The sequence below is a fragment of the Mesocricetus auratus genome, unplaced genomic scaffold, assembly GCF_017639785.1.
Source record: "Mesocricetus auratus isolate SY011 unplaced genomic scaffold, BCM_Maur_2.0 Super-Scaffold_6723, whole genome shotgun sequence".
NCBI classification, from domain to species: domain Eukaryota; kingdom Metazoa; phylum Chordata; class Mammalia; order Rodentia; family Cricetidae; genus Mesocricetus; species Mesocricetus auratus.
The window spans coordinates 1943772-1965400 of NW_024429183.1; the positions used below are offsets into that span (position 1 = coordinate 1943772).

At 49.0% G+C, this 21629-nt stretch overlaps 1 protein-coding gene across 1 annotated transcript in view; it reads left to right on the forward strand.

The window, feature by feature from the left end:
* Positions 1-20729, forward strand: part of Ca5a (carbonic anhydrase 5A) — a 28014-nt gene extending 7285 nt beyond the window's left edge. Inside the window, exons 2-7 of the mRNA XM_040735665.1 lie at positions 598-795; positions 10945-11063; positions 14398-14493; positions 15404-15466; positions 19348-19503; positions 20481-20729. Coding sequence (XP_040591599.1) covers positions 598-795; positions 10945-11063; positions 14398-14493; positions 15404-15466; positions 19348-19503; positions 20481-20624 — 776 coding nt within the window. The 3' untranslated portion in view covers positions 20625-20729. The remainder of the gene's footprint in view (positions 1-597; positions 796-10944; positions 11064-14397; positions 14494-15403; positions 15467-19347; positions 19504-20480) is intronic.
* The last annotated feature ends 900 nt before the right edge of the window (positions 20730-21629 follow it).

Below are 21629 nucleotides of genomic sequence, written 5' to 3' on the forward strand. Positions count from 1 at the left end.
GTCCTCTCCTCAACGTGGCTAGAGACTATTCCTCAGACTGAGTGTCTCTACCTTTTATACCTCTCAAATCCTGGGATTAAAGGTGTGAGCTCTGATTCAGTCTTCAGTAGTCCAGAGTGGTCTTGAACTCAGATCTGTCTACCTCTTAATCCTGAGTCCTGGAATTGAAGGTGTGTGCCACCACTGCCCGATGTCTGGAGCTTGAGGCTGACTTTGCTTTCTGAATCTTCAGTTTTAATAAATCATAAATAATATAGCACCACGATAGTTTCTCATCTCTACTCCACCAAGTGGCTCCCTGGGACTTTTCAGGTCCCCCTTGTTCCAACTGCTGCTGTTCCTATCACGGAAACAAAGACCTCCCTTCTTTTCCTTGTGGTCACTCTCTAAACAATGAGCACACACAGAAGAAGAGAGCGCATAGGCACAGGCCAGGTGAATGAGCCAAGATCTTGCACGTGTGTGTATAGGAGTTAAGTGGCTGGGTGGGCAGGAAGTTCCAGGGCTCCCTGCTGGGCTTGTTTCTCAGAGCTGGGTCCTTATTGCTTCATGCCTGTCCTACTGACCCCTCAGTCAAGATGTCCTCTCTGTCTCCAGGGCACCCCCTCTGGACTGGCCCAGTCTCCTCACTGGGAGGTACCCGGCAGTCTCCCATCAACATCCAATGGAGGGACAGTGTGTATGACCCACAGCTGGCACCACTCAGGGTCTCCTACAATGCTACATCCTGCAGGTACCTCTGGAACACTGGTTACTTCTTCCAGGTGGAGTTTGACGACTCCTGTGAGGAGTCAGGTGAGCCTGTGCTGGGGTTTAGGGGCTGGGGCCCGGGCAGTCAACCTTTGAATCTGAAATGTTCCCATAGGCTAGAGTACTTGAATACCTGCTCCCCCCCCCCAAGGCTGTCTTCATTGAGTTATAGACCCTGTAAGGGTCTGAGAATTGCTGGAGGAAGACCCCAGACTCAAAGAGTATGCAAACACAAGCGCATTTATTCTGCAGAAATAGCCAGCATACATGTAAAATGTCAATGATGACAAAGGCGACTTGGAGAATTCTAAGTATCTCTGTTCTAAGTGGGCAGCTGGGAAATAGTTACATCGGGCACATGTTGATTGGATGGGGTTAGTAACAGTTTCATCCATTGTGGGGTTTTTTTTTTTTTTTTTGTTGTTGTTGTTACATATGGTTAGTAGCAACCTTATCTGCAACTCTGGGTCTCTCAGATTTATACGGCCAGATTTGAAACTATTTAGCTGATTGGCTAAACTGGCTGAGGGACTTCCTGGACTCAGATTTAGGCCATTATTTACAATGGAGTTGCTCTGTGTCCAAGATAGAGTCACATTCCAGCCTCTTTAAACCATTAGGAGATGGAGCCTTTCTGGAAGAAGTGGCTCACCAGGGCAAGTATTAGGGTCATATATTATCCCTGGGTCCTTCCCTTTCCTCCCCTTACTCGAGTGTGGTGTGTGTGTGTGTGTGTGTGTGTGTGTGTGTGTGTGTGTGTGTGTGTGTGTGTGTGTGTATGTGTGTGTGTGTGTATCTCTGGCCCGAGACTCACCCAGTAGGCTAGGCTGGCTACCCAGCAAGCCCAGCTCTACCTGTCTCCACCTCTCTAGCACTGGGATTACAAGCACAAGCACCATACTGTGTTTTTCATGTGGATTCTGGTGACTAGGTCCTCAGGCTTGTGTGGTTGAGTCATCTCCCCGGCCCCTGGCTCCTTTCTTCAATTTCTGCTCCTACCATCATGGAGCTGCCCTGCCATCCTTTCCCAACACAATGGACTGTACCCTCTGGAAACTGTGAGCAAAAGTAAACCTGGAGCAAATCTTAAGTTTCTTCCATGAGGTACTGGACCTCAGGAATCTATGAGTAACTAACACAGTGGCCATTCTTTTTTTCCATGACATCACAGACTCGGCAAAGAAGGGGAACCTGGGAGGGACTGGGAGGTGGTGCTCACCTGAGGGGAAGAAAGCATGTCACCAGCAGTCACCTGAATCTTGGTGCCTTGTGAGAATGAAACCATAAATAAAATAGGGTCCGTTCCCATACCAGGGCTGAGGAGAAAACAAACCAGTTAGGGCTGGTGAGGGCTGGCAACTGGCCTTCTGGGGCTGGACAGGGGTGTAAGAGTCACACTCTGCAGGTTTACAGCTCTCCTTGGTGTGGTCATTGCACTGTATCTTCAAATTCCGGGGGACAGAGTGTCTAATGGTGGAGCTGGGAGACAATTCCCGGTCACTCTGAGGGCCTGTGCTGGCTGTACCTGCTGCCCTCCACTGTTCCCTTCCTCTCAGTCTCATACCTCTGACTTCTCTCTACCCCCACCCCCACCCCCACCCCCCACGTTTTTCAAGACAGGGATTCTCTGTGTAGCTTTGGAGCCTGTCCTGGAACTCACTTCATAGGCCAGGCTGGCCTCGAACTCACAGAGATCCGCCTGCCTCTGCCTCCTGAGTGCTGGGATTAAAGGCGTGCGCCACCAACACCTGATTCCCAGGCCTCTCTTAATACAAATGTCTCCAGTGGCTGAGGCTGGCCTCACCTCTTGACCTTGACCTCTTGATGCTCCTGCCTCCACCTCCCCAGTGCTGGAGTTACAAGCCATTCTGGGTCTTTAAACTCGGGTCTCTCTCTCAGTGAGCTGTTTGTTGAGTTAGTTCAGACTTCTTTTGGTTGCTCACTGCAGAAACTCAAACCGTCTTAAGCAAAGAATTGGGAGCTCAGTTGGCTCCAATTCAGAGAAGTTCAGACACAGCAGGGTCCAGGGTGACAAGTGACTTCCTGGGTGAATTTCCTAGGGGTAACAAAACAAGTGGCCTCGGTTTGGCACCAGCTTCCAAAAGAACAGCTGGAGAAGAGGGCTCTGTCAAAGTCTGGCTACGGCTCAGTGTCCCACTGCTGGTGGCCAAGTAGAGATGAGGCAAACACTAGTGTGTAGTCAGCCTAAGGGTGACCCTGACATGAAGCAGGATGTGCACAAGAGAAGGAAAAGTGGCCTCCTGTAGGACCTCGGGGCATGGCTCCCAGAATGGCTCTCAGAAGTGTGAATGAGGTTAGAAAGCCAGCTGCCAGGAATCCTCGCTCTCTTACCCCAGCTGACCGTAGCTCATCCATAACCTGATTGCTCCAAGCCCCATGGCCTTGCACTGTGGGCCAGCAGCAGCCTTGCACTTTGACCTCAGCCTGATCCCACCCCATGACATCACCACCTTCACTATCTGGATCTGCTCCCCACCCTGCCGCAGAGGGAAAGAATCACGAGTGTCTCCCGTCACATAAACTAGCAGGACATCCTCTGCGAACATCCACCCAGGCCAGTCTGCTTTTCCTGTATCCTTCATGTGGCTTCCTTCGCCTGGCTCAAGTTCTCATTTTCCACAGTCTCTGTCGTCTTCATTCACCTCAGGAACAGGGGTTGGAAAATACCAGAGAGGGGGGATGACATCACAAAAAAACATTTCCAGTCAGAATTAGGAAATGACTCTTCAATTTAAAACAAAACAAAACAAAAAACAAGCAACAAACAAACAAAAACTGTGAAAGGAGGAAAGGTCAGATGTATCTCCTGAGAAGACCATTAAGTTGTGGGGAAGGGGACAGGCACAGGTGTGGAAGCCATTTTATGTAAAGTGTGATTATTTGTATCTGTTTCACTGAGAGAGTGCCAGAAACTGTAGTCATATGCCAGCAGGGGGACAGGACAGTTACCCAGACAGTCAAAGAACGCACCAAGGACTCTTACAGGAGGCAAGGGATGTGGTCTCTTGTAGGTTGTCATTGCTAGGGGGATGAATTACAGAGGCAGAGAGAGACACCCTGTGAATGGCTGAAGGCCACTGAACTAAAGGTCTTGCCAAGGGAGGCCGCAGGGAGGCTGTGGAGAGAAAAGGATGGAGACAAAGAGCAGCAGGGGCAGGGAGGGTGGGTGCCACACAGGACCTAGCGACAGGCTTTAAGGCTCAGTACTGTTGAGTTGCACGTGAACCAGCTCACCATGGAAGCTTCGAACTTGCAGGCAGCTCATCTTCTTTCCTGGGGTTAGGGATGGGGTGGAGGGGAGCATGAGATGGTGTTTAGAGCAACAAGCAGGGCCTTGGGCATCAGAAAGAGCACAGTGTGTGCCCCTATCCTCTGCCTGTCAGCAGGGGGTGTGAGAACACAGCCCACCCTCTGATCATCTGTCTTCTCTGTTACTGAAGCTGTACACTGGCTCCATGGATCTGGGATTGAAAATGAGGGCACCTGGAAGCCGGCCGTAGGATTAAAGCATCAGTGCAGGACCTCTTCCTCTACTGTGGTTGCAGCCAAGTGCCCATTACAATGCTGTCCTCCAGGGGGAATGCCAAGAGCTCAAGCTTTCTCTGACTACAGAGGACTCGGTCGTTAAGACCCATTCAATCAGTTCAAGCGGCTGTGTAACCATGACACCCACAAAACCACAGACTGGAATGAAGACACTGTTACAGTCCTGGCAGGAAAGAGGCTAATCGAAAGAGATGCTTCAGCTATCTGATTGTGGAAACAATGAACCTCCAAGAATTATGGTTTCCCCCAGGAATTCCACAGTGGAATGGAAAGGTTGAATCCCAGCGTTAGCCAGAGGATGACCTTGCCTCCTGGGATGGTTCTGACACCTTGTGTAAGGTCCCTTGTAAAGAGACTGAACTAAGACAGTAACAGGTCGCTGATGGGTGGGACCACATCTTGACTCGGTCTGTATAGTTATCCATACCCTTTACCCTGAGCTTAACCCCAAACCTCCTCTCAGGACCCTAGAGATGGACTTGAGAGTAGTTGTCAGACCTCCGTATTTTTTCCTCTTCCCAGTGTGGTTACATTGACTAAATCTCCTCTCTCTGCTGTTCACTATTACCTGTCTCTTGAAGATATTGGAGATGAGATGCTGAGTCTAGGTGATTGGGGCAGCCAGGACCCAGGCTTTGCCTGTAAAAATTCCAGTAACATCTCTGCAGTCTACCATGACCTCTGATCCCCTAAGTGACAACTGATAGTGGTCCCCAAAGCCAAGAAACCCCAGAGCAGCTTTATTCTTGAGAGCCCAAGTCCAGGCTCCCAGGCCACGTGTCTGAAGTTAAAGTTCACAGACTTCGCTTCTATCCACTAGGGGTCACCAGCTGCAGGCAGAGAGAGACCCTGCCGGATAGAATAAATCTAAAGGAAGCATGAAGCACCCAGAAGACTCAGGGCTCCTACCTGGCCAGGTAACCTAGAGACAGGACAGGAGTAAGAGCAGCAAGAAATCCTTCCTGTCTCCTGTGACCAGATTGGTGTCTAGCTCAATTGTCCTCAGAGAGGCTTCACCCAGCAACTGATGGAAACAGATGCAGACACACAGCCAAACATTAGACAGAGTTCAGGGGATCCTGTACAGGGAGAAAAGATTGCAGGAGTAGAGGAGTCAAGGACACCGCAAGAAAACTCACAAATCAACTAAGCTGGGCTCACAGGGGCTCACAGAGACTGAACTTGACAACCAGGGAGCCTGCATGGGACTGACCCAGGCACTCTGCATATATGTTACAGTTGTGTAGCTTGGTCCTCTCATGGGACTACTAGCAATGAGAACCGGGGGGGGGGCCGGGGGTCTCCCATTCTTTACTGGGTTTAGGGACCCTACTAACCATACTGGATCACCTTGCCCAGCCTTAATATCTGGGGAGGTGCTTTGTCTTACTGCAAACTTGACATGCCATGTTTTGTTGATACTCAGGGGAGACCTGTCCTTTCCCAAACAGAAACAGAGGAGTGGATTTTTTGGGGGGAGGGGCTGGGAGGAGATGAGGGAGGAGAAACTTCAGCCAAGATGTAAAATAAATAAATTTATAAAAAAGGAAGAAAGAAGCCGGGAGTTGGTGGCGCATACCTTTAATCCCAGCACTCGGGAGGCAGAGGCAGGCGGATCTCTGTGAGTTCGAGACCAGCCTGGACCAACAGCCTCCAAAACAATACAGAGAAACCCTATCTCGAAAAAAACTTTAAAAAAAAAGGAAGGAAGAAAGAAAAAGAAAATCCTTCCTTGTATTACTGGTCTCTGCAATGTCTTCAACAAGCGAAAGCCCCAAGGTAGCCCTCTAAGATCCTAGCTAACTGAGGGACCTGCTAAGAGCATTTCCATTAGAGAGAAGGCTCCAGGGACCCCTGAGCCCGACCACTGGGGTGTGAATTGAGTTCAAGATGCTACTTAGAGTCAAGGAGAGGGAAGTGCTTGGAAGGCCCCTCTTCTAATGGATGCCGGTTCCTTCCTGCTTGCCTGACTGCCTGACTACTTCCCATTGTTTTTTCTTTGTCTCCTTCCTAAATCTTTTGCCTGGACCTCACTATGTAACCCAGGCTATACTCAAACTCAAGATATGCTCATGCTTCAACTTCCTGAGACCTAGAATTGCAGGCATGTGCCTCCATGCCCAATTTCTAATAAATGTTTTTTTCTGAAGACATGTCTGCCAATGTCTTTACAGGAAGGTCCTACCTTGGAAGAAATGGTGTCTGTTTCAGATGCTGTGTTAATCCCAAAGATTGGAAGAGAAAGACCACCAACCCAAATCATCATGGCAAAATTAATTAAAGCAAGCATTTAATTAAAGCAAACCTTTTGATTCCCGTACACTGGCTTCTTCCCCTAAGGTAGGGCTGAAAAAGTCAGTGTTGGATGTAAGGAAGACGAGGTGTTTATAGCTCAGGGATACAGGGTTTCCAAATGGGGAAATAGGTTGGATTACAGGAGCAGAAAGTAACAGGTAATCAGAACAAAGTAATCACAACCTAGGTGGTCATTTAACCTTTTAAAACAAAGGTAGAGTTGCAAGACGGTATAAACAACTTTTTGAAACAAAGACACGATTGCCCTTTCTGGAACAGGCAGCACAGAACCATTTGTTGTTAAGGTTAAAAGTGGGGCCTAACGAAACAGAGGCTTAATCATAAACAAGAACAAAACCAGTTTTTACTGCAAGATGCTTTAATCAGGCAGGCAGATCTCTGTGAGTTTGAGACCAACCTGGTCTACACATCGAGTTCCAGGACAGGCTCCAAAACTACACGGAGAAACCCCTGGCAGGGGAGGGGAGGGATGCTTTAAATGTAAGATGGAGGCAAGGTGGTTCTTCAGCCATAACCTTGATCGTAACATTCTCAGTAGCCACAATAACAGTGACTATCAGAACAGTAAGTGACTGTGGTTTGCCGACGCCTTTGGGACACCAGGGACCTTGTATTCACTCTTTCCCTTGTTCCTGTAAAACAGGTGCTCTTATTCTTCTACAAATGTCACCTATGAGATACCAAGAAAACAACTGTGTATAAAGCCACACTCAGACTCATCTCAGTTTAGCCTGGTGTTCAAGTCTGGGTTCTGTGGAGTTTGAGCTCTTTCAGCACTGCTACCAGCTGCTGGCCAGCTGTGGCTTGTCCTCACCTAAAGAACATCAGGAACAGAGAAGCCTTTTGGCCTTGGACTTCACTGGTTGGCAACTGGTTAAATTCCGGGGCAACACTGGACCGTGCTCTCGAGATCCCCTGCTGTTCATGGTTCTGACTAGCAAGAGTCTCCCAAGCTTCTCTTATGCTGATTTTAAGCCCCAAAGCAGCTGCTGTTCCTGCCAAAACCCCACACTATCCTGGGGAAAGCCCCAAATTACAAATAGGTGGCTATTAACAGCAACTGTTGTACCAGAGGAGACCAGTCATCGCTGTGCACTTTTGGCCTTGAATGTCACTTGTTATTTTAGTTGGAGAGTCTGACTCCGGCTGATGTAATCACCCAATTTTATCTTCGTTATCTCAGATGTACCTGCTCTCAGAGAACACAGGATGATGGGTGGTCAGGCCTCAGTAGACAAACTTGGCTGCTGACAGTCTTGGTGGTTGAGGCTGGCAAGCAAGAGGCTGTCTTTCCCAAGACTCGGCTTGCCTCTTCTTTAAATTGGTCACTGTGCTATCACTATGACAAGTCAGTTATACATTATTTTATCTGATTCTGTAGCCTTATCTCAACTTCCTTACCTCCAAGGAAAGGAACTTAGCTTTAAACTCTGCAACCGAAGTCAATGGTTGAAGTGTTCAGTTAGGATCTGGGGTCAACAGGTCACCTGAAACAGGTACCTTAACTCCTAAGTTTCTGTGTGTTCGTTAGTTCTATGTCATCCTGACATAACCTAGACTGCTTTTAGAAGAAAGAAACTCAATTGAGAAAAAAAGTCTTCACCAGATTGGCCTGGTACACTTTCTTGATTGATGATGTGGGAGGGCCCAGTCTGTTGTAGGTGGGGCCACACCCTGAGCTGATGGTCCTGGGTTCTATAAGAAAGCAGACTGACCAAACCATGGAGAGCAAGCCAGTAAGCAGCAGTCTTCCATGGCCTCTGCATTAGCTCCTGCCTCCAGGCTCCTGCCCTGCTTGAGTTCCTGCTCTGACTTCCTCCAGTGATGGACTGTGATGTGGAAGTGAAATAAACCCTTTCCTATCCAAGTTGCTATCATCATTCATTTCATCACTGTGGTAGAAGCCCTGGTTAAGACATGCGCTAGTCTGTGTCCCTGTGTCCTCATCTCAGCGTTGGGCTTCCAGCGCCTGTCCTGTAGATTGGTCCCTTGGGAAACACCCAGTTCCCTACAGTGTCTGGTATATAGCTTGTCATTCAGTCACCTCACAGTGTGCCCTGGGTGTTCACTACTGACAGGCACAAGTGCTGGAGAAAACAAAATACCGTGACACGTAGATTTGGCCAGTGACACCCGTTTCCAGCTGTCTTCCCCCAAACACACACAGCTGTTTCCTTGGAAGACTTCCTACATGCCGGACAGTATATCTCCCGTGGGACTCAGTCCTTACTAGGACTCTACTACTGACTAGGGAAACCAAAGCTGGAAGGAATGAAGAGCTAGGCAGGTCCAGATCATATCTGTAGAAGGGTTCCAGCTGGAGCCCTTGTGCCTGCAGACCTGACAGCAGAGAACCATGAAGGATGCTTTTCCAGTCCTTAAACAAGCACACTTGCCGCTTTGCTGTGGCTGCCTCTGCTGTCAGGGCTAAATTTGGAAACACTGTAATAGTGAGAATTTTCTGTTTCAACTTGAAAGGGCTCAAGACTGCTCCTCTGTGTGTGTGCATTCGTGGATGATGAGGCTGCATTGTGATCACGGTGCACCTAGCTTACAAAGGCTCGAAGCCCTGAGTCCCCAAAGATCGCCCAGATTCCTGGCCTCTCTCCCACAACTTTACTTTCCCGGAGCCGCTCCTGCCCAGTGCAAGTCACGTGGTTACTTTCTTTGCTGCCTTGAAACCCCACCTGCCTTTCCACCAAGCCTTCTCTGTCCTCAAACACCCTTGTCTTTTTTCTAGACAGGATCTCACCATGTAGCCCTGGCCAGCCTGGAACTCACTATGTAGACCAGGCTGTCTTTGAACTCATAGAGCTCTCCCTGTCTTTGTCTGAGATTAGGTGTGTGTGTGGCCATGCCTGGCCTTCCCTTATTTTTATTTGGTGTACTTCAGCCTTTGGGTTTGTTTTTCTGTGAGCTTGCCTGACACCCCATAGAACTAGCAAGCTCCTTGTTCACACATAAATGATGCCTCCTGCTTGTTATGAGAGAAGGGTCATCACTTCCTGTCCTGGATGGGACCCCAGCACCCTGCAGGACTGCCCCTCATGAGGCTGCCCACCTTTGAGAGAGTGCTGTGTTTTGCTAAGGCAGACAGGACCTCCAATTCATAGGGCTTATTTAGACGGAAGTTTCTGTCCTGCCCAGTCCCATAGCCATTGTAGTCAGTCCCAAATAAACATACAGAGGTTTATATTAATTATAAACGGTTTGACCAATGGCTCAGGCTTTTTATTAGCTATCTCTCTCTCTTAACTATGACCCTATTTCTATTAATCTGTGTATCTCCACATAATCTTGGCTTACTGGTGATGTCCAAACCTCTTGCTTTCTTGGCAGCTACATGATGTCTCTCCAGAGACTCACTCTCCGTTCCTCTGAACCAAACAAAAAAACCCAAAAACAAGGTAGATGGCTCCTGAGGAACATCACCTGATTTGAAGAAGTTATCCTCAGGCTGAATTATATCTGGAATTTGTAATGCATAGAAAACAGTCTTCTCTCCAGTGAATGGCAGTCTGATCAGTGTGTGCCAATTATACACTGGGTATTGAGGTATCTGAAAATGAAAGGGTCCAAAATCTATGATGGAGTTTGCACTTCAGGATTCTGTTTGATTTTCTTGGGTTTCTACAAATGCAAAAGGTGCAGCTTTCACTAGAGGGCTGGTGACATGTTAGGGTCTCTAAAAAAGATGATGATGCCAAAGGATGAAGTTTGAATCTGAGAGCACCTGGATCTTGTTAAATGGGCTCCCAGCTCTACACTGGACTGTTGACTATGTCCATTCCCAGAATGGCAGAAAACCAGGTATAATGGCACACACACATAGTAGCAGAACTCGGGGTAGAGGCGAGGGGATCACAAGTTCAAAGTCATCCTCAGCTACATATAGAGTTCAGTGCCATCCTGGGCTACATGAGACCCTGTCTCAGAAGAAAAGAAACTCTTGGAAATCCTTGTAGGATTAGTACATCTCAGAAACCCTTCCCTGAGTCAGTGCACCACCATTTGCAGAGATTCAAGATCCTTACTGCCATCTAGTGGCTGTATGCAAACTTAGTCTTCGTCTATCCTAGAGTTTACTATGAACCTGCTGTCTCAGGCACCACTCTAGGATGGAGGTGACCAAACCCAGGCCAGGTCCACCTTTCACGGACCTCCCTGTTTTGGCAGCACAACAATCCCTTGCCCCTACACACACACACACACACACACACACACACACACACACACACACACACACACACACACAGGCAATGTTAAGCCCACACATAGCCCAGGCACAAGCGTCCCTTGTCTTGTTTCCAGGGATCAGCGGTGGGCCACTGGGAAACCACTACAGGCTGAAGCAGTTTCATTTCCACTGGGGAGCAGCGAATGAGTGGGGCTCGGAGCACATGGTGGACGGCCACGCATACCCGGCTGAGGTTCGTAAAGGCCACGAAACAGCACACATATGGGTGCTTTCTATGCCTGGTCTACCACAGGGTGGCCAGTCCCCCCCCACCTCTGGCACACACACACATCATGCGCACACACACACACACACACACACACACACACACACACACTTCCCAGACCTAAAGGATTTCCAGGGACCTGGGGCTTCCCATGTGTCAGTTAGAACAATAAGAGCAGCTTGACCCACTTAACCACTGCCGCCTTGTCCTGGGGTCGAGGGCTGCTATCGGCGCTCTGTTTACAGAAGAGCTAGAGGTTCTGAGAGGTCATGTAACTCACTGAAATTCACGGCACTCGGCTGTGAGCTCGCAGCACTTAAGGACTAGTGACCTCATGTCCACTTAGAATAAAAACCTCCACAGTAGGATCTCCTCTCCCTTCCTCCTCCTCCTCCTCCCTTTCTCTCCCTCCTCCCCTTTCTCCTTTCTCTTCTTCCCCTTATCCCTCCACCACCTCCTTTTCCTGCTCACCCACCCTCAGAACTGGGGATGAAACCCATCCTTGAGCCACACCCCCCAGTCAGAGATCATCTTCTCGAAGGCTATATCTTCAGTATCCCAAAGTGGGGTCACCACAGAAAAGTAAGTGAAAGAGTATTAGGCGTTGACTCTGAAGTTGTGGCAGCCAATAGGCGGTGTCTGGAAACCTCCCAGCATTATATCATGAAAAATTTCCAACACAGAAAAATGGAGAGACCCATGTGATGATAAACCATGAGGTTTCTATCTCAGCTCTGGAATGGCCAATTTGCCGTATTCACCTTGTCAGTCCTCCATCTACCCCCCCCCAGGTGCTGCCTCCGCTGCCCCTCATCTCTGTCCCTCCTCATCTCTGCCCCTCTCATCTCTGCCCCTCCTCATCCTCCCATCCCTTTGTCTTCCTCCACCAGCCTGGGTGTACACTCAACATTTTGACTTTCTATTTCACCATCTTCTGGTTGTAGCAGTGAACCAGAGTCTAGGCAAAGCCACAGATGAAGCCTAGCTCTTGTTTATTCTGAACTGGCAAACAATGCCACTAGAGGGCGTACAGTGTTCTCTCCTCATCCAGTAGCAATCCTCTAGCTGGGACCTTGTTTTTTGTGCACGGACATGTCTGGTGAAGGCCCCTATGGCTGAAACATATCAGATTAAGATGAGAGATCATGGGTTTTACCTCGCCTCCTTGGTTCATGCCCAGACACTCCCTGTGACCACGTGGAAGTGAGAGGGAGGAAGGAAGGCAGGCCTCGGTACAAACGGAGACCAGGGTCTACAGACTGAGACCCTCAGCCAAGAGGCCTGATGGAAATGAGGGCTCCATCTCTGAGGCCTGGAGCTGCATTCTAGGAAGTCTCAAGTAGGCAGGGCAAATCTACCCTGCTGGTCCTAGATCCCAGATCCCAGGCCAGGATCATCCATGCGTCCTGGGAGTGAGGACCCAGAGCTTCCAGCCGGGGTCCTAGATGGCAACAGGCAGAGCTTGCTGACCATGATGCCAAGGGTTTGTTGGGCACAGTTAATGTCTCTACCACTGCCCTGTTCTTAGCGGACACAGTGTCCCCTGCTGTGTCCCCTTCTGATAAAGCTGTCCTTTGCCTGGAACCCACACACCCTTCTGACTCCTCCACCCTCACCTCTAGGTCATGAGCGCACTGTGGGTGCTGTCGATCTTTGTTTCACATCAGGAAAATCAAGAAAAGCGCAGACACAGCGTTTTTATTCCAAATAGTTTGTCTGCCGTTAGTTCAATAGATGTAGAATCCGTGGGTGGGAAGGGACAACTGGATACATACCCAGACCTGCCCCCCAGGCGAAGTCACAGTCTTATCACACAATTCCCAGTCAGGGCCCATGATTCCCAGACGACTGGTCTTCCTCCCTCCTCCCTGACCCCTCTTCTCCATCCATTCCCATCATCTTGCAAATACATCACCCTGTGAGATCCATTATCCAACATCCAGAAAATGGAGGAATTGCAAAATAAAGACAAGGCAGAGTTAAAGATCAGGTTCCAGATGCGCCCTGGGGACTTATCTTACTGAGAAATTGTTCAGTGCTGAACACTGAACAGTCCCATGTCTCATCTGGTGACTCTTGTTCCAAGTGACTCACAGGTACAACTGACCAAACTACTCACTTCTGTCTTGCCAACTCAAAACACTTGTGACGGCTACTGGGCTACTGGTGACTGTTAAATTGACAGATGGAGATTATTTCGATTATCCTCACTGATACAAGAAGTCCTCTGTCTTCATCACTTTTCTGTTGCTGTGGTAAAATACCACGATGACTGACGGTGGTGGTGCACACCTTTAATTCTAGTACTCCAGAGGCAGAGGCAGACAGATCTCTGAGGCCATGTCCATCATGATAGCAAGTGGCAGTCATGGCCACAGGAAGAAGCTGAGAGTTCACCTCTTTGTTTGTTTGTTTGTTTGTTTGTTTTTTCCGAGACAGGGTTTCTCTGTATTTGGAGGCTGCCCTGGAACTAGCTCTGTAGACCAGGCTGGCCTCAAGCTCACAGAGATCAGCCTGCCTCTGCCTCCTGAGTGCTGGGATTAAAAGCGTGCACCACCAACGCCTGCCTGAGAGCTCACGTCTTTAAACACAAGCACAAAGCAGCAAGAACAAACTGGAAATGGTCTTTAAACTCTCAAAGTCTCCTTCCAATGGCATACTTCCTCCAAGGCCACCCTCTTAAACCTCCCCAAACAGCTCCCAGCATTCGGAAGGCAGAGGCAGGAGGATCTCTGTGAGTTCGAGGCTAGTCTGGTCTACAGAGTGAGTTCCAGGACAGCCAGAACTGTTACACAGTCTTGGGAATAAAAACAACAAACAAACAAATACGTGAGCCCATGGTGGATACTGTCATTCAAAGCATGGATTGTGGGCGGGAACATGTCCTGGGATGTGTAAGTGGAGAAGAGGTGATAAGATGATAAAAATTCATTCGCTAATCCCCTCTTCTGATCGTAGACATGATAGTGAGCAGCTATCTCAAGCTCCCGCTGCCTTGACTTCCCCACCATGGTGGACAGTTACCTTCAATCATGAACTGAAATAAACCCTTTTCTCCTTTTGTTAGGGTGTTGTTTCACAGCCACAGGAAGAGAAACTAAAGCAAGTCTTCTCCCTTACTCCTTTTGGTGCTGTTAAGTTCTTTCCACCTGTGTTTAGGGAGCTCCAAGGACTCTGGCCACCAGCACTTTGTGTACTGACATGACATTGACATGATCCAAGGGTGTGCTGGACAGAGTGGCATGACTGCTATTTCTACTGCATGACGATACATTAACGTTCTTTTTCCACTCCGCTTCAGCTCCATTTGGTTCACTGGAATTCCATGAAATATGAAAATTACAAGGAAGCCACCGTGGGGGAGAATGGGCTGGCGGTGATTGGAGTGTTTCTAAAGGTAACATCTGCTGGGCGTGACTCTACCACTGAAAATGGATGGATATGGTCATCAAGAATGGCCTTTGGCTGGAGAGATGGCTCAGAGGTTAAGAGCACTGACTGCTCTTTCAGAGGACCTGGGTTCAATTCCCAGCACCCTCATGACAGTTCACAACTGTCTGTAATTCCAGTTCCAGAGTACCTGACACCCAAGGCAAAGCACCAATGCATATAAAATAAAAATTAATAAATTTAAGTCGGGTGTTGGTGGCGCACGCCTTTAATCCCAGCACTCAGGAAGCAGAGGCAGGCGGATCTCTGTGAGTTTGAGGCCAGCCTGGTCTACAGAGTGAGTTCCAAGACAGCCTCCAAAACAATACAGAGAAACCCTGTCTCGAAAAACCAAAAAAAAAAAAAATAGCCTTTTACTGGGAGGAACATGGAAGGCTTCTGTGACAACCCCACCCCCACCTCCCACCCCAAATTTAACAGCCTAGATAGTAAGCCTCCGAAGAGAACTCTTAAAAAGTGAGATGTCTCGAGATGCTGAAAAGTAACTCTCCACTGTTGGTGGCTTTGGAGGAGGCATGGGAGGGGAAGGACTCAGTTCTATTTAAGGGACCAGGCTACTGAGAATTTGACCATGCCACAGTGAGTGTATCAGTACCACAAAGGGGACTTATTATTATTATTATTTACTTCTTTGGGGGGAGTCACAAGTGGGGGTGGCCATGGAAGGACCTGAAAGGAATTGTGATCAAGGTGTATGATGTGAAACACCCAGAGAATCAATAAAAATGTTATGTGGAAAAAACACAAAACAAACAAAAAAGAATGGCCTTTGGCACACTGTCCCCTGCAAGTAAGGAGTGTTTTCACTGTCTGCTGCCTCCCAAGCTAACTAACACTCATGTGTCTGTGTTGTGCAGCTCGGGGCCCGGCACAAGGCTCTGCAGAGGCTGGTGGACGTCTTGCCGGGGGTGAAACACAAGGTAACAAGCATGAAACCAGCAAAGCGGGCACTGAAGTTGCCAGAGCAACGGCTCACTCAGGAAAATTCAAAGAGTTTGGTAGAGGGTGTGACACTCAGGTCCTAGAAAGCGAAGTGAAGGGCCAGTCCTAAGGCTCTTGTCACAATTTGGAAGCTTTCCCTCTGAGCTCTGAGAGTGGTGGCCTATCATAATCCAGCACTTGTGAAGGCTGAGCAAGAGAGTTGCTAAAAGTTCAAACAAAGCCAGCCTGAACTACATGATAAGTTCCAGGCTAGCCTGGGTCACAGAATGAGAGTCTTCAAAAGCAATCAAGAAAGAGAACTTGGATGTAGCTCAGTTGGTAGAGAGCTCTTAAGCATGTAGGAAGCCCTGAGTTCAACCCCCAGCACTGACATAAACTGGGTGTGATGGGAGACAGCGGCAATATTGGGCGGTGGAAGCAGGAAGATCAGAAGTTCAAGGTCATCCTTGGGATACTAGAAATCCTTCCTCAGGAGGCAAAGGAGCGATATGCTCTCTGCCCACTCCTGCCCATTTCCCCCTCAGTGAGAGCAGGGTGCTGAACTCCCAAGTCCAGCCATCTGGGGAATCCCAGCAGCCTGTGGAAGAGCTTGAACTCGTATTTGTTCTTGCTTTGCTCAGCGTGATAATGTCTGTTAAAACAGACCCAGGTGTCTATCTGCTGCATGTGCAAACACAGGCCAGCACACGCCTGAGAAGAGTTTAACTGACAAGTACAGAGCAGACCTGGGGAGAGGGAGGCAGCCTGGTGTGGCAGGGCCCCAGCTCATTCTGAAGGTGGCTGGGCATTCTTTGTATACCTTGGTATGCTAGCCTGCCTTGAGAAAATGACAGAGTTATGGTGTCACTTTTCTTTGAGAACAACCCAGAAGGGACTTTGATGGGAAATGGAAATTCCAGGGAGATAGGTTTATTTATTCAGTACCACAACAAAGAGTTGTGAGGCAAAAGGAAGCAAGGTGGCCATTAGACATAGGAACATGGGGACAGAGGAGGCTTCCACCTGTCTTAACAATGGTGAGAGCTGCCCTGCAGGAAAGCGTGGCCGCCCCTTCCTCAGAGCTCACAGGAGTGTTTGATCTGCTCCTTGCCTCCTCTTGATGTTGAGGTCCAGATGCCCCTTGGAATGGAGACAGAGCTCCTGCCCCCACTGTTCTGTCCACCAGTTCAGGAACACCTCAAGGCCAAGGTACTGGGCGCCCAGCTCCTCGGCCCCTTCCTTGCTGGTCCACAGCCAGAACAAAGCTGGAAGGCGGGATGTTTTCCCAGCTGGCCTCTGCCTCCCACGGGGGTGGGAGAGAAAAGGGCTGACTGGGGACTGTTGTTTACTCAGGGGTCTGTTTTCCTTCCTCGGAAGGTTCTGGAGCTACTTTCCCCTACAGGCTGACCACAGGGAGACATGGGGTCTGGGACATAGTTCTAGCCCAAATCACACTAGTCTCCTGAAAATAAACATTGACTCTAGGACGTAAAAGGACCTCAAGACATGAAAGACCCAGCCACAGAGGGCTCCTCAAGCTAAGGAGTAGGAGAAACTTGAGGACCCCTTGTCCCTGGCTCTCCATCTACAAGCTTAGGACTTTTAGGGGTTTTGTGGGTGTGGTGGAGATCCTCAGGCAAGACGTCCTGAGTCCAAAACCCTTGGTCTGCCAGGAAGCTGTGTAGCTTTGAGCAAGTGACTTACCCTCTCAGAGCTCCAGCTTCCCTATTTATGGAATCTGGTTACTGAGAGTGGGCATAGGAGGGCCTTGTTATCCACACGGAAGTGGGATAGGCACAGGGTAAGTAAACTGGTTGGGTCCAGGCCCCAGCTGTGGTGTGAATGAAGAGTATGGCTGGCTCACACAGGCTCATCTTCTGTTGTGACGGGATGGGTGGGTGGGGCTGTGGCACATGATGGGATGTCTCAAGCAGCATCATTGGACTCAGAGCTGTCTGCAGTGGACTCTGAGAGTGCGCCTACCTCGGTGTTGCTAGTTAGGTGCCGCCCACCTTAGTTTTGGAGGTAGAGTCTGGCCAGATAGCAAGCCCCAGGGAGATGCCCTTCCCACTTCCCCAGTGCTGGGATTGCACGAGCATACACCATCCTGCCCATCTTTTTTATTTACGTTCTGAAGGTAGCGCTCAGGGCCTCATCCTTGCAATGCAAGCACTACCCTGACTGAGCCATCTCTTCAGCCCTCTTTGCTTTTGTAGTACCCCATTCACTAATTCTGACCACACCACACTCTTGGCGTTCCTCAGGTCTATTAGGCTGCTTCTGCCTCAGGACCTCTGCAACAGATATACACATGCCACAGACTCTTTCTTCATGGCTCACTAGGCCTTTGGGACCACGCCTTTTTTTGTTTGTTTGGTTGGTTTTTGGTTTTTTGAGACAGGGTTTCTCTATGGCTTTGGAGGCTGTGTCCTGGAACTAGCTCTTGTAGACCAGGCTGGTCTCGAACTCACAGAGATCCACCTGCCTCTGCCTCCCGAGTGCTGGGACTAAAGGCGTGCGCCACCACTGCCCGGCTTTTTTTGGGGGGCACGCCTTTCAAAATACCTACTGCCTCCCATCTCGCTCTGCTCTCTCACTTATTGTCCCCCAGGCAAAGCTGGGCTCACTGTCAGCTCAGACAAACACTTGTGAATGCATACATGCATGCATGAATGAGCAAATGGACGGTGACGTCCCATGGGAGCTCAGAAAGGCTTTATGGAACCAGGAAGCAAGTAAACATGAACTGTGAACACAGGGCCTGAGGCAGAGACCAGGCTGACTCCAGAGAGCTTGAGCAGTCTGTCAGGAGCAGCTGTGGGGCCCTTGGTCCCACCTGCTCCCTGTGAGAGAGAAGAGCATGAGGGCTGGGTGGGGGAGGGTCCCACAGCATGCACAGTTTTAAAGAAAGGCTGCTTGAGAGAGACAGGCAGGTGTTTTAAAACTGTAAGACTTGTCAATGCAGCCACTGTTGAAAACACACTTTTGGGTCCTTAAATTGAAAGAAAAATATTGTCCATCTGATCCAGCAATCTTGTATTGGGTATGGACCCTGAGAACTCAAAGTGGCCCTGAAACAAACAGCCCCCACCCCATCCCATTCCATAAGTACCATTTAAGATTGCCAGAAGGGAGAAGCAGGCCAAATGTTCAACATGGGTGAATGTAAATGAAACACTGCCTAGCCACGTGGTGGATGCTTTTCATTGGGCCATAACACAAAAGGACACACAGAACATTCTGGCTCACATTGGTACTCTCAGCACTTAGGAGGTGGAGGCAGAAGGATCAGGAGTTCAGAATTACCTTGCCTAACATAGAGGTTTTGAGGACACCATGGTCTACACAAGACCCTGTCTCAGCCAGTTATGGAGTGCAGGCCTTAAATCCCAGATCTGTGAGTTTGAGGATAGCCAGGGCTACATGAAGGAGACACATTGACTTCCATGGGTCTGCAGGTTTGGAACCAGAAAGTAGACTGTGGTTTCCAGAGGTCAGGAAAGAATGGAAGTCAGTGTTTCATGAGGCAGAGAAAGTTCTGGAAATAAATGTGGATGATGACTACATGACATGAATGCCCTTACTACTACAAATTTCACACTTGAAGATGGCAAAAAAAGTTCCATATATATGTCTTCCCAGCCAAGGTATATATATAAAGGCACACTTTAAGAAGAAATATAACCATTTGGTAGGAGTTCTTTTCTTATAAAGAAGAGTTACATTTTCTTTCTGCTTCCACATATGACAATGGTGGCTGCATAGCCGTTATTTGGCATGCTTGTTCGGCATCAGAGCTGTGGTAAGATGCAGAGGCACTTGGCTCCATCCTGGCCTCCTTGTGCTGAACCCCTGACAGGGATGTGGTTCTTGTTCTCAGGATACACAGGTGGCTGTGGGACCCTTTGACCCTTCTTGTCTGCTGCCTGCCTGTCGGGATTACTGGACATACCCTGGCTCCCTCACCACCCCACCACTGGCTGAATCAGTCACCTGGATTATCCAGAAGATGCCCATTGAGGTGGCCCCAAGCCAGGTGAGCACTGTAGCTGAGTCAGAGTCCCAAAGGAGGACATTTTTACCTGCCTCTTCATCAAGGTGTCATGGCAAGGCATTGCCAGGCTCTATTCTCTGGCACATCTCTTGTGTGTATTGTGGAGTCAACCTCTGGTATCATTCCTCAGGTACCATTCCCCTTGTGTTTTGGTACAGGGTGTCTCATGGGCCTGAAACTCATCCATTAGGCTACACTGACTGACTAGCCCCAGGATTCCCTGGTTTTGCACCCCCCCAACCCTGGGGTTACATGAGTACTCCATTGTGCCAGCCTTTTTACTTGTATCCTGAGGCTCAGACTCAAGGCAAGTGCTTAACTAATTGGACAACCTCCCCAGCCCTGCTGGCATGTTTTAGATGTTCCTGAATTGCTAGAGGATTTTCTATTTGCATGAGAGCCTTTGAGTACAAGGCCCCATTGATTACACTTGGAGTGTTGATGGAGCTAGCACACATCATATTCCTTGAGACCCAGATGTGATCATTGTCCTGACGACACTCAGTTAAATACCCCAGCCAGATTGTGCCTGGGAAAAAAGTGATACCAACTTGGACCTGAGTTCTTGCCCAGTCTCATCACAGGCATTCAGTGGGGGATTGGGAGGTTGTAGATGTACACATTAGCAGAAAAAGGCACATCATAGACCATACATATCCAGAGGACTCCTTCCCTACCTAAGTGGCTCACTCAGTGGCTGTTAGCTGGGCCTCAATACCTCTCTGTGGCCTTTCTATGGGTTACTGGGGTTCTGTCATGCCTATGGGCTCACCAATCCCAAAAGGGTGGCAACTTCAGTGCCTCTAACTAGTGTTCTGGAGTCACCGGTTCATTGTCTGTGTTCTGTTGGTCACATAGGCACACCCTGCTTCAGTGTAGAAGGGAACTGCACAAGGCTTGGGGGGCACCTGGATCCTTCCATGCTTGCATCAGCTCACTCTGGCTGCTCTCTATTCCAGCTGTCAGCATTCCGCACACTCTTGTTTTCTGGACATGGTGAGGAAGAAGAGGCAATGGTGAACAACTACCGCCCACTCCAGCCCCTCATGGACCGGAAAGTCCGTTCATCATTCCAGGCCACCAGGGTGGGGATGTGGTCCTAATCGCAGGATGATGTCTGTAAGGATAAGTAGAACAGAGTGAAAACAAGGCGTGCATTTTGCAGGGATGTCACATGACATGGCACCTATATTAAAAAGAAGACGATATCATTGCTCCAGTCAACCTGCTTTTTTGTTGCAAGTAAAAGAAATACTTTAAAGAAGCTGAAGGAACAGAGCTGGAGGAACAGCTCAGCCCACCAAATACTTGCCTAAGGCCATAAGGACCTGAGTTCAGATCCCCAGTATCCACACGAAAACTGAGTGCACGTAAGTCTCAGTTAGCAACATGAAAAGTGGAGACAGTGGACCCTTGGAAGCCTGCAGGCCAGCCAGCCAGGGCTATGTCCACAACAAAGAGAAGACCCGTCTCAAGGACAGTGTAGGAGGTGTCTGAGGACCTCCACGTGCAGAAAGAGCACATTTGCCTCTGTACACATATGTGCACCAAAGTACCCAAATTATTTGCATACACAGGCTCACATACACACACACACACACACTCACAGACACACACTTGCACACATTCACACAAAGAAACTTAAGCCTATAAGGTAGAACTCTGGACAGGGCCATCTCAGGAGACCCAAGATAGGTACAAGATGGCCTTCAAGACTGAGCAAGTTGCCAGGTGTGGTGGCTCATGCCTTTAATCCCAGCACTGGAGAGTAAGAGGGTGGATCTTTGTGAGTTCAAGGCCAGCCTGATTTATATAGTGAGTTCCAGGACAGTCAGGGTTACATAGTGAGATCCTGTCTCGAAACAACAACAGCAACAAAAAATTAAACAAATTTTAAAAAATGAGTAAATCACCTGCATCCAGACTGTTTTGTCTGGTCTCTCAGCTCTGTTCTTTCCTCTCTGCACACAGATGTCTTCTGTGTGTCACTGCTAGGGACATCCAGAGTCCTCAGCAACACAAAGGGTGAGGTCAATATCCTTTTCTTCAGTGTCAACCCAGGGCCCCTATAACACATTATGGAGGACTTAAAGATCCCCAAGTCCATT